Genomic DNA, 12,777 nt, shown 5'->3' on the forward strand with positions numbered 1-12,777 from the left:
TCCTTGCAAATAAATATTTTAAAAAATTTAAAAAATATAGTTTTTAAAAAACACTGTAAGCTGGGCATGATGGCATACACTTTAATCCCAACACTCAGGAGGCAGAAGTAGGAGGATCACTGTGAGTTCAAGGCCACCCTGAGACTACACAGTGAATCCCAGGTCAGCCTGAGCTACAGTGAAACCCTAGCTCAAAATACCAAAAAAAAAGTAATAATAATAATAAATTTTAAAAGATTCTAAAACCAGGTGTGGTGACAAGTGTTTTGAGCTCAGCATTAGGGAGGATGAGGTAGGAGGATCTCTTGAGTTTTCCTCAACTGGAGATAAAGTGTTAGTTCCAGGTCAGCCTGTGCTAGAATGAGACTCTATCTAAAACTTTTAAAAAAAAATTCTAAGACTAGTAAATCTATAAAAACTAATAAATATTTATATTTTATTTTTAATTAACTATATGTTCTATACAGAACCACATGTTCTAGCAGTAAAAAATGTAAAAGAGTGTTGATTATTGCATTCTCCTATTAAATTCATGACAGATGTAAGTTGCCATGAGTATTTGAAGTTTCTTTAGGGCAGGCCATCCTGCCAGGCATATTCTGGTAGTGGTCTGCGCCTCCTGTGGAGGGCGGAATGTGGTAGAAAATGGTACTGTGGTCTGTTCGTCTGCAGGCTGCTTGCAGTTGCCAGCGTACATTCATGTCCAGTGTTCCGCCGGCACAAGGACCGCAGGCTCTCCACTGCAAAACAAACAAACAGATCAATCAACTTTCTCAGGGATGATAAGATGAACACGATGTGGTGTGTCTTCAACAAGGTCACACTGCTGCTACTGAACAGGTCCCCAACCTGATGCCCACTGCAGATCTGAAACTTTTGGCCCTCTCCTACCAAACTCTCCTCCTTTCTTCCCCGAATCCCACCCACTCTGAATCCATCTTGTGTGGTCTATCTCAAGTTCAGCACTTTTTTTTATATAAAAAGTTTTCCGAGGTAAGGACTCACTCTAGCTCAGGTTGACCTGGGATTCACTATGTAGTCTCAGGGTGGCCTCGAACTCATGGTGATCCTCTACCTCTGTCTCTCGAGTTCTGGGATTAAATGCATGCGCCACCACGCCTGGCTAGGTTCAGCTTTTTTAGAATACAAGTAGAATTCAGATGGATTAGCCCTTCTCAGAGGAGCGGTGGTGAAGAGAAAAGACTTCCTCCTCCCACTGTGGGCACGATGCACCCAAACCAGCTACACAACCAGCATTTGTCAGTAGGAAAACCATGCACCACCTACTTGGTTAAGGCTGTGTTTCATGTTCCCCCTTCACAGGTACAACTCGGTTTTTAAACCACTTGTGAGTCTTTGGGAGCCGGACGCAGGACGCCAGCCTCCTCAGCGAATCTGCGACCCTCCTCCGCATTCGCTGCACCCTGGTGGCTTGGCCCTGGCAGCGATGGCTCGTCCCGGGCTGATGCCCCTCTTGGGACGCGTCTCTTGACACCTTGTGGCTTTCTGGCTCTGGTCCTCCAGCAGACACGCTGCTAAGTGCAGGGAGAGCAGCTTCCACAGGAGGTGGCGGGCTGCCGGTTGTCAGGGGGGCGTCAGCGGGAGGGTCACCGATCCTCCCTGGCTCGGGGACAGCCGAGGTGGACGCGGCCGGCGTCGCTGGGCTCTCAGGCCCCGCAGGCTGAGCAGGCCCGGCGAGGTCCTCCTGCTCTTGGAGGAGCAGGTAGAGACACATGAGCTTGTCGTACTTCTGCTTCCGCACCGAGAGGCACAGCTTGCGCGGGCGGAAGCCCATCTCCTGCATCTGCCGCACCACCTTGGGGTTGAGGCCGGTGCTGACCGGCGGGGGCACTGCTGTGCAGCCTTGACCGCGGGCCACCCAGGGATGCTCCATGATGCTCTCTAACGACGGTCTCTCCAGTGGATTTTTCCTGAGCAATAGGTTTATCAGTTCTTTTACATCATTTGAAATATCCGGTGGGGTCCAAATTTTTTCTGTTTTGATTTTCTTAAACAGTTTCTCCTTCCTGTGGGAATAGAACGGTTTATACCCCATGATCATCTCGTAGAGGATGACTCCCAGGCACCAGATGTCAGCCTTGGGGCCGTCATATGCCTGACCCAGGAGGCGCTCTGGGGAAAGGTAATAGTCTGTGCCCCTGTTGGTTCTGATGTCTACTCCTTCCGTAAAGTAGGAGCTGAGGCCGAAATCAGAGATTTTGATGGTCCCGTTGACATCGATGAGTATGTTCTCCGGCTTCAGGTCTCCATGCACGATGCCCGACCTGTGCAGGTAGCGGACGCCGCACAGGATCTGTCCAAATATTGTAGATGCCTCCCCCTCCTCCAGGGTCCCAGTCTGGCAAATGTGATCGTGCAGATCCCCTCCCTCTGCGAATTGCATGATTATGTATGCATACCTCAGACTCCTGGAAATTTGATACAATTTGATGATGTTGGGGTGATGTAGCTTCTTCATGATGTCAATTTCTCTAGCAACCACTCGTGATGCGGGGCCTCTTCTTGGTGTAATTTTAATTGCAACCTGTGTTCCCGTCAGGCGGTGGCAGGCGAGTTGGACCTGGGAAAATCCTCCGTAGCCGATGATCCTGAGAAACTCATATTGCATTTCTATTGTTGTCATTATGACACATTTCAGCTGCAGAACACAATAGCACCTGTTCAAAAATCTACTTGGGTGTAGACCCATGGCAGGCAGTAATTGTAGTTAGGGTAAACTACTATTGTAACTATCACTCAACTATTACAGTCAACAAGACAAACAAAGGAAAACAATAAATGCCAAAGACAGACAACAGTAAGATATGTCACCAGAACACTGGGTACTTCACTGACTGTTGAGCCAATGCTCATCTCAGGGCACCTGAGGCGACACTGGGGATGTCCAGGCCAGGTCAGCCCTAACCCACATGACATGAGTAACTTCCTCACAATGGCTCCTTGTGAGCTCAGGGCAAGAAATGGGCCAATCATGGCTGTCCTTATAATCTCCAGTTAGCTCTAAGGACATTTCTTTGTCCTACTTAGGAAAGATGAGGATAAGAAATAACAACCTGTGGTCAACACGCATGTGGACGGGGAGTAGACTTCACTGGGTTCGAAGCTCCTGTCTACAGGTCGTGGATCCTGGTTTAGGTTTTGTCCTCCTGTGTGGATTACAGGTGAAGAGGGTAGTTCAAGTTTTGAGTACCCAGAATTCTGATCCAGAGGGCTAGAAAGGGCTCCTGGGGATTTCTAAGGGCTTCCAGGCAGAGCATAAATGGAATGAGAGAGCCTAGGGCCCCACTGTTATTTCTGGTAGTGTTCACGTGCACATGTTAGGGCCTGACGATCACTCCACGTCTGCCCTGCAGGGAGCTTAGCATCCATCCTTTCAGAAGCAACTTTCAATCAACTTGTGCTCTTGGGAGTGAATCTGAGAAGTCTCTAGAATGATTTCTGTTAGGAGCAATAGTTAGAAAGTAAAATGAGAACTGTCAGAAGCGATAATTAGAAGTAGAAATGGGGCACTCGCTAAGCAGTGACAAGATCACCAGGGCAACCAGGGGCCAAGACCACAGACCCTCTGCTAGCTGATATGCAAATGAGCTAAACCTAAGGTGGCTCTCAGCAGCCAGGATGAATGAGGGGAAAAAAAATGGGTAGAAGAATCCCAGCAAAAGCTCAGGAAATGGTCACTCAACTCGGGGGAGCAGACTCCACTTGTCTCTCTGTGTCGACACCCACCGCAAGGAGAAACAGTAGCCCATGGGAACCCCCTCGGCAGCCTGGTATGGAGAGGAGCCAGGCCTGGCCCAGATGCTGTGGCCTGTGAGCCAACTGAGGTCACTTGTGAGTGCCCCAGGGGTTAGAGCCAGGAGGCTAGGGTAGTTGAGGGGATAAGGAAAAAGGGAATTGGCTTAATTAACATGTGTGAAGAGTGAATAAAGTGTGTCAACGGAATGAACATAATGCGCCTCTTGACTAATGAGTTTAGCACTGGCCGCTTTCTTCTTCAGTAGTATGGGCCAATTCCAGAACCACACTTTTCATAGGCAGTATGCTCAAACCAACTGTACCAAGTACAAGGCAAGAAGTGAATAGTTGTGTCTATGTCTGAGGATGATGTTACCAACAAATTTAAGTTGTATTATTATTAAGCTTTATAATGTAATTCATATCAATATCTATATGTACTTCTCTAGAATACATTGGAAAAGGCAATCAAATCCAGGGCAGGGTCATGGTGCCAACACTCGTCTCCCGACCTGGTCATTTATCTCACCCTGTCATGTACAGGTACTTAGTAAGGGCAGCACGGTGCTGTTCCCATCGAAAGGCATCTATGGATGGATGGGTTTGGGGTGCTGTATAGCTCTGGCTCCAGCACTGGATGGAGGCCCTTTTTTGATGTGGATTAGTGGAACATAGGACTATGGTTCTTGTACATGACCCTGCTTACAGCTACCTGAGCAAATTCAGGACCAGTGCTCTACGTGATGGGACCAGGATCCTTGAAGCTTCAGGGAAATCAGAGACTCCACTTAAAATTCAGAGGCACAGAAAAATTCATGTTCTCAGTGATTTTAAAATATATATGACCCACTTCGAGGCTTGGTTGAGCCGCGCAGATCCTCTCAGATACCTGTTCTCTCTGCCTCCTCATACGTGGTAACTGAGGGAATTACTTAGTTTTCCTGCTCATATCTGAGTATTGTGTGAACTATACCTGACACTATGAATGCTCTTTGGACGCCTCTTAAGACTGTTCTCAAGGGAGGCAGTAAGGGGCCGTGGAGCTGGCCTCCGCACTGGAAGAGACTGGACTTCTGTCTCTCTGTGCTGAATGGCTGCGATGGCGCCCGCTCTCACTGACGCAGCAGCTGAAGCACACCACATCCGGTTCAAACTGGCTCCCCCATCCTCCACCTTGTCCCCTGGCAGTGCCGAAAATAACGGCAACGCCAATATCCTTATTGCTGCCAACGGAACCAAAAGAAAAGCCATTGCTGCAGAGGATCCCAGTCTAGACTTCCGAAATAATTCTACCAAGGAAGACCTGGGGAAGCTGCAACCACTGGTGGCATCTTATCTCTGCTCTGATGTAACCGCTGTTCCTTCAGAGGAGTCTTTGAAATTGCAAGGGGTCTTCAGCAAGCAGACAGTCCTTAAATCTCATCCTCTGTTATCTCAGTCCTATGAACTCCGAGCTGAGCTGTTGGGGAGACAGCCAGTTTTGGAGTTTTCTTTAGAGAATCTTAGAACCATGAGTACAAGTGGTCAGACAGGTCTGCCACAACCACCTGTTAATGGGTTGGCTAAGAAATTGACTAAAAGTTCAACACATTCTGATCATGACAATTCCAATTCCCTCAATGGGGGAAAACGGGCCCTCACTTCATCTGCTGTGCAGGGAGGTGAAGTGGGGTTTTCTGACTCTGGGGACTAAAAGGGGGGTATGACCAATTGCACTCTTCCACATAGAAGCCTTGATGTAGAACATACAACTCTATATAGCAATAAAAGCACTGCAAACAAGTCTTCTGTCAATTCCATGGAGCAGCAGGCACTTCAAGGAAGCAGTGGGTCATCATCTGGTACAGACTCTGGCTCTAACTTGGGTGTCAAGTTAGAGGCCAAAACGTCTTCCCTGTCTTCCATTCTTTTCAGTGCTTTAGATTCTGACACAAGGATAACAGCTTTATTGAGGCGACAGGCTGATATTGAGATCCGTGCCCGCAGGTTACAGAAGCGCTTACAGGTTGTGCAAGCCAAGCAAGTGGAGAGGCATTTACAGCATCAGCTGGGTGGATTTTTGGAGAAGACTTTAAGCAAACTGCCAAACTTGGAATCTTTGCGGTCCCCCCCGGAGCCAGATGATGTTGACTCGTAAGGCTGAAGCTGCTTTGAGAGAAGCTGCCAGTGAGACCACCACTTCAGAAGGACTTAGCAACTTCTTGAAAAGTGATTCCATTTCAGAAGAATTGGAGAGATTTACTGCTAGTGGCATAGCCAACTTGAGATGCAGTGAACAAGCATTTGATTCAGATGTCACTGACAGTAGTTCAGGAGGGGAGTCCGACGTTGAAGGGGAAGAACTGAGCTGTGCTGATCCTGAGCAGTGCCATGTACCCCTGAAACGCAGGTCAGAATGGAGATGGGCTGCAGATCGAGCAGCTATTGTCAGCCGCTGGAACTGGCTGCAAGCCCATGTTTCTGACTTGGAATATCGAATTCGTCAGCAAACAGATATTTACAAACAGATACGTGCTAATAAGGGGTTGATAGTACTTGGGGAGGCACCATTCTCAGACCATACAACAGACTTATTTCTTACTTCTGAGGTGAAGACAGATCATGGGACTGACAAATTGATTGAGTCTGTTCCTCAGCCATTGGAAAACCATGGTGCCCCTGTTGGTCATAACCCAGAATCATTGTCTACCAAATCATACGGAGCACTGAGACCAGTCAATGGAGTTGTTAACACTCTCCAGCCTGTCTTGGCAGACCATGTTCCAGGTGACTGCTCTGATGCTGAGGAGCAATTGCATAAAAAGCAACGACTGAGTCTAGTTTCTTCATCATCTGATGGTACCTGTGTGGCAGCCCGAACACGGCCTGTGCTGAGTTGTAAGAAACGGAGGCTTGTTCGACCCAATGGCATTGTTCCTCTTTCTAAGAAGGTTCACAGGAGCAGCAGTGTCTGCTCTGGCTGTGATGTGCGTCCTTCCTGTGCACTGTGTGGTTCAGGGAGTGTCAACACCATGCCTCCTGAAGTCCACTATGAAGCCCCTCTGTTGGAGCGACTTTCCCAATTGGACTCTTGTGTTCACCCTGTACTAGCAATTCCTGATGATGTTCCCACAAGTCTGCACTTCCAGAGCATGCTGAAATCTCAGTGGCAAAACAAGCCTTTTGACAAGATTAAACCTCCCAAAAAGTTTTCACTTAAACATAGAGTGCCCATACCCAGCAGTCTGCCCGATGCAGTTCGTAAAGATAGGCACAAGTTGGTCAACTCCTTCCTAGCAACAGCCAAGCTGTCCCACCACCAAACCCGGCCTGACAGGACCCACAGGCAGCACTTAGACGATGTGGGGGCCGTGCCCATGGTGGAGCAAGTGACAGCGCCAAAAGCAGAGCGCTTGCTCAACCCACCGCCACCTGTGCATGACCCAAACCACAGCAAAATGAGATTGCGAGACCATTCATCTGAGAGAAGTGAAGTGTTGAAGCATCACACAGACATGAGCAGTTCGAGCTACTTGGAAGCTGCCCACCATTCACCACACAGCCCCTTGGTGCAACAGCTCTCCACCTCGTCAGACACCTCTGCACCCACCAGCTCTAGCTCACAGGTTACAGCCAGCACATCTCAGCCAGTCAGGAGAAGAAGAGGAGAGAGCTCATTCGATATTAATAACATTGTCATCCCAATGTCTGTTGCTGCAACAACCCGTGTCAAGAAACTACAATATAAGGAAATCCTTACTCCCAGCTGGCGGGAGGTCGATCTTCAGTCTCTGAAGGGAAGTCCTGATGAGGAGAACGAGGAGATCGAGGACCTCTCTGATGCAGCCTTCGCCGCCCTGCATGCCAAATGTGAGGAGATGGAGAGGGCACGGTGGCTGTGGACCACAAGTGTGCCATCCCAGCGGCGGGGCAGCAGGTCTTACAGGTCATCAGACGGCCGGACCACTCCCCAGCTGGGCAGTGCCAACCCCTCTACCCCACAGCCTGCCTCCCCTGATGTCAGTAGTAGCCACTCTCTGTCAGAGTTCTCCCACAGTCAATCCCCAAGGAGCCCCATTAGCCCAGAACTGCACTCAGCACTCCTTACCCCTGTGGCTCGGGACACACTGCGACACTTAGCCAGTGAAGACACCCGATGTTCCACACCAGAGCTGGGACTGGATGAACAGTCTGTCCAGCCGTGGGAGCGACGGACCTTCCCCCTGGCATACAGTCCCCAGGCAGAATGTGAGGACCCACTGGATGCACAGGAAGGGGCAGCCCGCTGTACTCGACGCACCTCAGGCAGCAAGACTGGCCGGGAGACAGAGGTGGCACCCACCTCACCTCCTGTTGTCCCCCTCAAGAGTCGGCATCTGGCAGCAACAGTTACAGCCCAGCGTCCAACTCACAGATGAGCGGGAGTTGAAAATCTATACAGACTCACTACTATTGGCATTAAAGCTTCAGAAATCTCTGCGTTTGATATTCAAACATCATATGCTGGAAATTTTCACAGTTTTTAGTGAATTTAAGGAATTTAGATTCTCCTTTCCTTTTTTTTCTTATTTTGATTTTTGTTTTGTTTTTGTTTCCATGTTTTCTTGTCACACCTGAGCACTTCCTCCAGTTCGCAGACAGAAGTTCAGGATAAGACCCTGCTGGCCTGGTCCTGGCACATTCTCTGCACTGTTGAATCACTGGACTTCCTGATATTACATGATCACCCCTCTCCCTTCCTTGCACCCGTGGGCAGGGTGGACCAGCAAATGGCAGGGGTAGAAAGCTCCGTTGAGCATGGTTAGGGTGGGGCAGAACAAGGGCACTCTGGGTTCTTAAACTTCCCTCCAGTCTGCAACTTGGCTTAGCTGTGGCTGGGTCCCCCTTGGTCTCCTTGCTGGAGCACCCTACAGCCTCTTTGCCATGTTTGCCATCTGCTCTTAGCAGAACAGCTTCCCCTTGTGTCCAGATCTTGAAGACCTACTTTTATTTGGTCATCTGTCTTGACTCCTTAACTGCAGTAACCTGCTGCAACTGCTCAGGTCACCCCACCCTGTCCCTCCCTACCCTTTCCTGTCCGCCCCTTCTCCAAATCCATGCATACATACACATGTACACACTCGTCCTTCCACTCAGAATGTAGTTTCCACCTATCCTGGTCGATGATGGTAGGGTTAGGACTGCTTGGCCCCTTGTTCCCCACTCCCCAACATCATCTGCCTATCCTTGTTCTCACTGACTGGCTCACCCATGCTTCCTTCCCCTCCAGTCTCCATCCGTGTCCGCTGGTCTCCTGCTCATGTTCCCCTTGCCTGTGGAACACTGTCTGGTCCTAGCTGTGGCCTCCATCACTCCCCATCAAACTCTTGGTAACTTTGTGCCTGTCTCGTGTAATCACATCACCAAAAATGGGGAGGGGGGAAAGGAATTTTTTTCTGCCATTTTGTAATCGTATTAAAATAGTAGGCAAACTGCTTAATGGTTGGGGTTTTTTCACAATTTTCAACATTAGTGATTTTTTTTTGTTCTGTTTGCAAGTTAAAAGGTTTGTCATTGTTTCTTTAAACAACAATAATGCACCATATCCCTATGCATAAAGTGCTTCTTCTATTTATAAGGTTGAAAATTCTGAATAACCCTTTTAGCATTGTGAAAAAAATCAAAAGTTAAAAAAAACTGGTATTTTGTAAATATTGTCTTTTCCTGCTTTGAGCTGTGTAATGGCAGCGAAACATGTAGCTGTCTTTGTTCTATAGAAATGTTTTTCTTCAGAGAAGCTGATCTTTGTTAATGTCTTGATTCTGTTCACAAAGCACAACTAGTGCTTAAAAAAAAGGAAGGAAAAATGAAAAAAATAATTTAAAAAGATACAGAAAAAAAAAATAAAATAAAATATATATGACATCTTTGACTCCAGTCACCTTGTTCTATAATTCATTCCGAGCTGATTTCTTCTGGGCAGCCGAAAGTTGAGACCCTCTTCTGAACAACACTCTTTTCTCTGCTCTTCTCTCACCTACTGACAGCTTCTGGCGACCTCCATTCTAGTTTCTATTTCAGGCTCAGCTTTTTTGTTTTTTTAAGCTTTCTTCATTTTTATTTATTTATTTGAGAGTGATAGAGAAAGAGCCAGATAGAGAGAGAGAGAGAGAGAGAGAGAGAGAGAATGGGCGCTCCAGGGCCTCCAGCCACTGCAAAGAAACTCCAGATGCGTGCGCCCCCTTGTGCATCTGGCTAACATGGGTCCTGGGGAATCAAGCCTCGAACTGGGGTCCTTAGGCTTCACAGGCAAGCGCTTAACCACTAAGCCATCTCTCCAGGTTCAGCTTTATTAGATTCCAGGTGCTATTCAGTGTGATGAGTTCTTCTGACTGAGAGACGATGTAGTGCCCAGGTTCCATCAGCCCACTTCCCGTGGGTTCTTGGGAGTCAAACCCTAGCCATCAGACTGTAACCACGGGGGAATCGCTCCATCCCCCTCAGTGGTGAACTATAGACCATGCTGCAGCTGCACCCATGCCCCTATTCTGATGCTCAACACAGTCTGAGCCACAGGATTGATTTGACTTCTGAGGAGTTGTAGGGATTTGGGGCTGAATAAGGAGAAGTTAACAGAAGTGTTATCTTGCTCATAGCTCTGGGAGAGGTTATGATATAAATTACTAAAGATAACACGCGGTGTCTATATTGCTGGTCTAAATGAAACTGAGGTTCAGCAACCAAGAGGCACTTAAATCGTTTCTTGCTGTTGCCTGTGAAGTAGAGACGTGTCTGAAATCAATGCAGCTTTAGATCTACACTTAAAATCATAAACACAGTGCTCTTCGCTTTATGCAGTGACGGATGGGCAACCAAGCGTGTGCAAGGAGAAGGCAGAAGACTGCTCTATGGGTCGACGCCATTGAGGAGGGTGTGCTGTCTTGACTCAGCCATCACCTGTATTCTGTGTGTTCTGAATGCTTGATCCTCAGATGATGGCAATTTGGGAATTGGAATTATAACCAACTTCCTCTCAAAAGTATTTATCATACTCTTGTTCCCATGTGAGCAGTATGCCTTAAGCTGTCCTCTGTAGGAAGCTCTGATCTTATGATGGCTCAAGACCTGACTGTACTTTCCACCTGGAGAGTCCCAGTTAATAGCCTTTCATGCAGTTTTCACACATAGCATTTGACCTTATTTGACCCCCATACACTCAACACCCTGTTTAACTGTCTTCATGGGGGTCTTACCCTATCAATACTCAGGTCCCTAATGTTCCAGACTACTACAGGGTGAGAACTTTGTTACTCTTTTTTTTTTTTATTTTATTTTATTTACTTGAGAGTGACAGGCAGAGAGAGAGAGAGAGAAAGAGAGAGAGTGGGCATGCCAAGGCCTCCAGCCACTGCAAACGAACTCCAGACGCGTGCGCCCCCTTGTGAATCTGGCTAACGTAGGTCCTGGGGAATCGAGCCTCGAACCGGGGTCCTTAGGCTTCACAGGCAAGCGCTTAACCACTAAGCCATCTCTCCAGCCCTACCCTTTTATTTTTAATGAGGCTCTTCCTCTTTGATTTTTTTTTAATCTTTTTACTGTATTTTATTTGTTTGAGAGAGAGAGAAATAAAGAATGGGCATGCAATGGCGTTTAGCCTCTGCAAACAAATCCCAGATGCATGCACCACCTTGTGCACCTGGCTTATATGGGTCCTGGGGAATCAAACCTGGGTCCTCTGGCTTCACAGGCAAGCACCTTACCAGCTAAGCCATCTCTCCAGTGCTCATTACTCTTAATAACCTAGTCATTGGGCATCTGTGTAGAGCTGGCACATGCAGGCCCTTAATAAGTGCTGGCTGCTATAAATAAATGGCTATAATGGTCCATCATGAGAGAGCTGCTCCAAAATTCCTCCCTTGGCAGAGAAAGCATGAGTTCCATTCCTCGGGGGTGAAATGGGGACTAGGAAGGGAAAGCGTGGGACTGCAGACTTCACTGAAGAGAGAGGGATGGGACGCCTGAGGCTGAAGACTCCAGGAAAAGGCAGAGCAGAGAACTAGAGGAGAGCTTGGCTAGATCCAGCATCACTGGTTTCCTCCACCTGGATGGACACAGTCCCCAAGGCTGCCCGCAGACCACAAAGCAGACACTCCACCCGCTTTGATCAGTGTAGTTGCAGGGTAAGTGAAGTGGCCATGTGATCAGTCACGCAGAGTATGTTAGGATCCAGAGTTGAAGGGGGTGTGTGGCTGCTGGGACAGTTAGTTGCCATCCTGTGCTGCTAGGAGGGAAACACACTTGAAAATAGCCTCAAGGACAGTACTACTGGAGGGTCACATCCCTGCTGTCAGAGGAAAAGCACCCCAAGGTGATGATGGTTGCCCATGCTGGTTTTACTGACATCAAGCCCAGCACAAACCAGTGCTTGATGCCAGGAGAGGGCACTGGGGACAGAGCAGCAAGAGGGAGGCTCCTCCTGCAGCTTTCTAGGAGGGAGTGCCCACGAGGATCGCCCAAGACGGAGAGACGTGCAATGGGGCCAAGGAAGATTCCTGGAGGGAAATGGTCCTGAAACCTAAAGTGGAACTGGTTTCCTTTACACAGCGCTGAGCTCTATAGAAAATTCCAAGTCCTATAGATGTTACCTGTAAGCGGGGCAGGGGACTCATGACCTGGAGAAGAAAGGTTCAGAGGAAGGTCACCCTGCCACCATTTGGGACCCAACAAAGGGAGGAGAGGGGACTGGGGACTGCTCCGACTGCCTCTTTTCTTCTCACCTGGACTCATGGGTCACCTGCCGGGCTGCAATCTCCATGCTGCAGCAAGTCCTCTCCGCAGGAGGTCACATGTCCCTTCCACCTGAGCGTCACCACCACCGCATGCTTCCTCTCAGGACTGTTCAAGGGGCTCACGCCTAGTTTGGAGTATTTATGGACATTGCCAGTGCACGTGGCTCCTGGGACACAGACTGTGTTGATGGCAAGGCAGGGTCTGTCCCCAGAAGCACTGTTATGACCAAACAGAAACTTTAGGTGATGGATATTGGACTTCTCGAAGCATGGA

General features: G+C 48.4%; 1 protein-coding gene and 1 pseudogene across 1 annotated transcript; one reads left to right on the forward strand and one right to left on the reverse strand.

The window, feature by feature from the left end:
* Positions 1–1,291: 1,291 nt before the first annotated feature.
* LOC123464404 (sperm motility kinase Y-like) lies at positions 1,292–2,644 on the reverse strand. Its single transcript, XM_045161246.1, has one exon. The coding sequence runs from the start codon at positions 2,642–2,644 to the stop codon at positions 1,292–1,294; it is 1,353 nt and encodes a 450-aa protein (XP_045017181.1).
* Positions 2,645–4,631: 1,987 nt separating this feature from the next.
* Positions 4,632–9,115, forward strand: LOC123453328 (annotated as a pseudogene).
* The last annotated feature ends 3,662 nt before the right edge of the window (positions 9,116–12,777 follow it).

This window comes from Jaculus jaculus, chromosome 11 (genome assembly GCF_020740685.1).
Source record: "Jaculus jaculus isolate mJacJac1 chromosome 11, mJacJac1.mat.Y.cur, whole genome shotgun sequence".
In the NCBI taxonomy this organism is placed as follows: Eukaryota; Metazoa; Chordata; class Mammalia; order Rodentia; family Dipodidae; genus Jaculus; species Jaculus jaculus.

Coding starts and splice junctions, on each gene's coding strand:
- LOC123464404 (XM_045161246.1), bottom strand. CDS start 2,644: ATGACAACAATAGAAATGCAATATGAGTTTCTCAGGATCATCGGCTAC.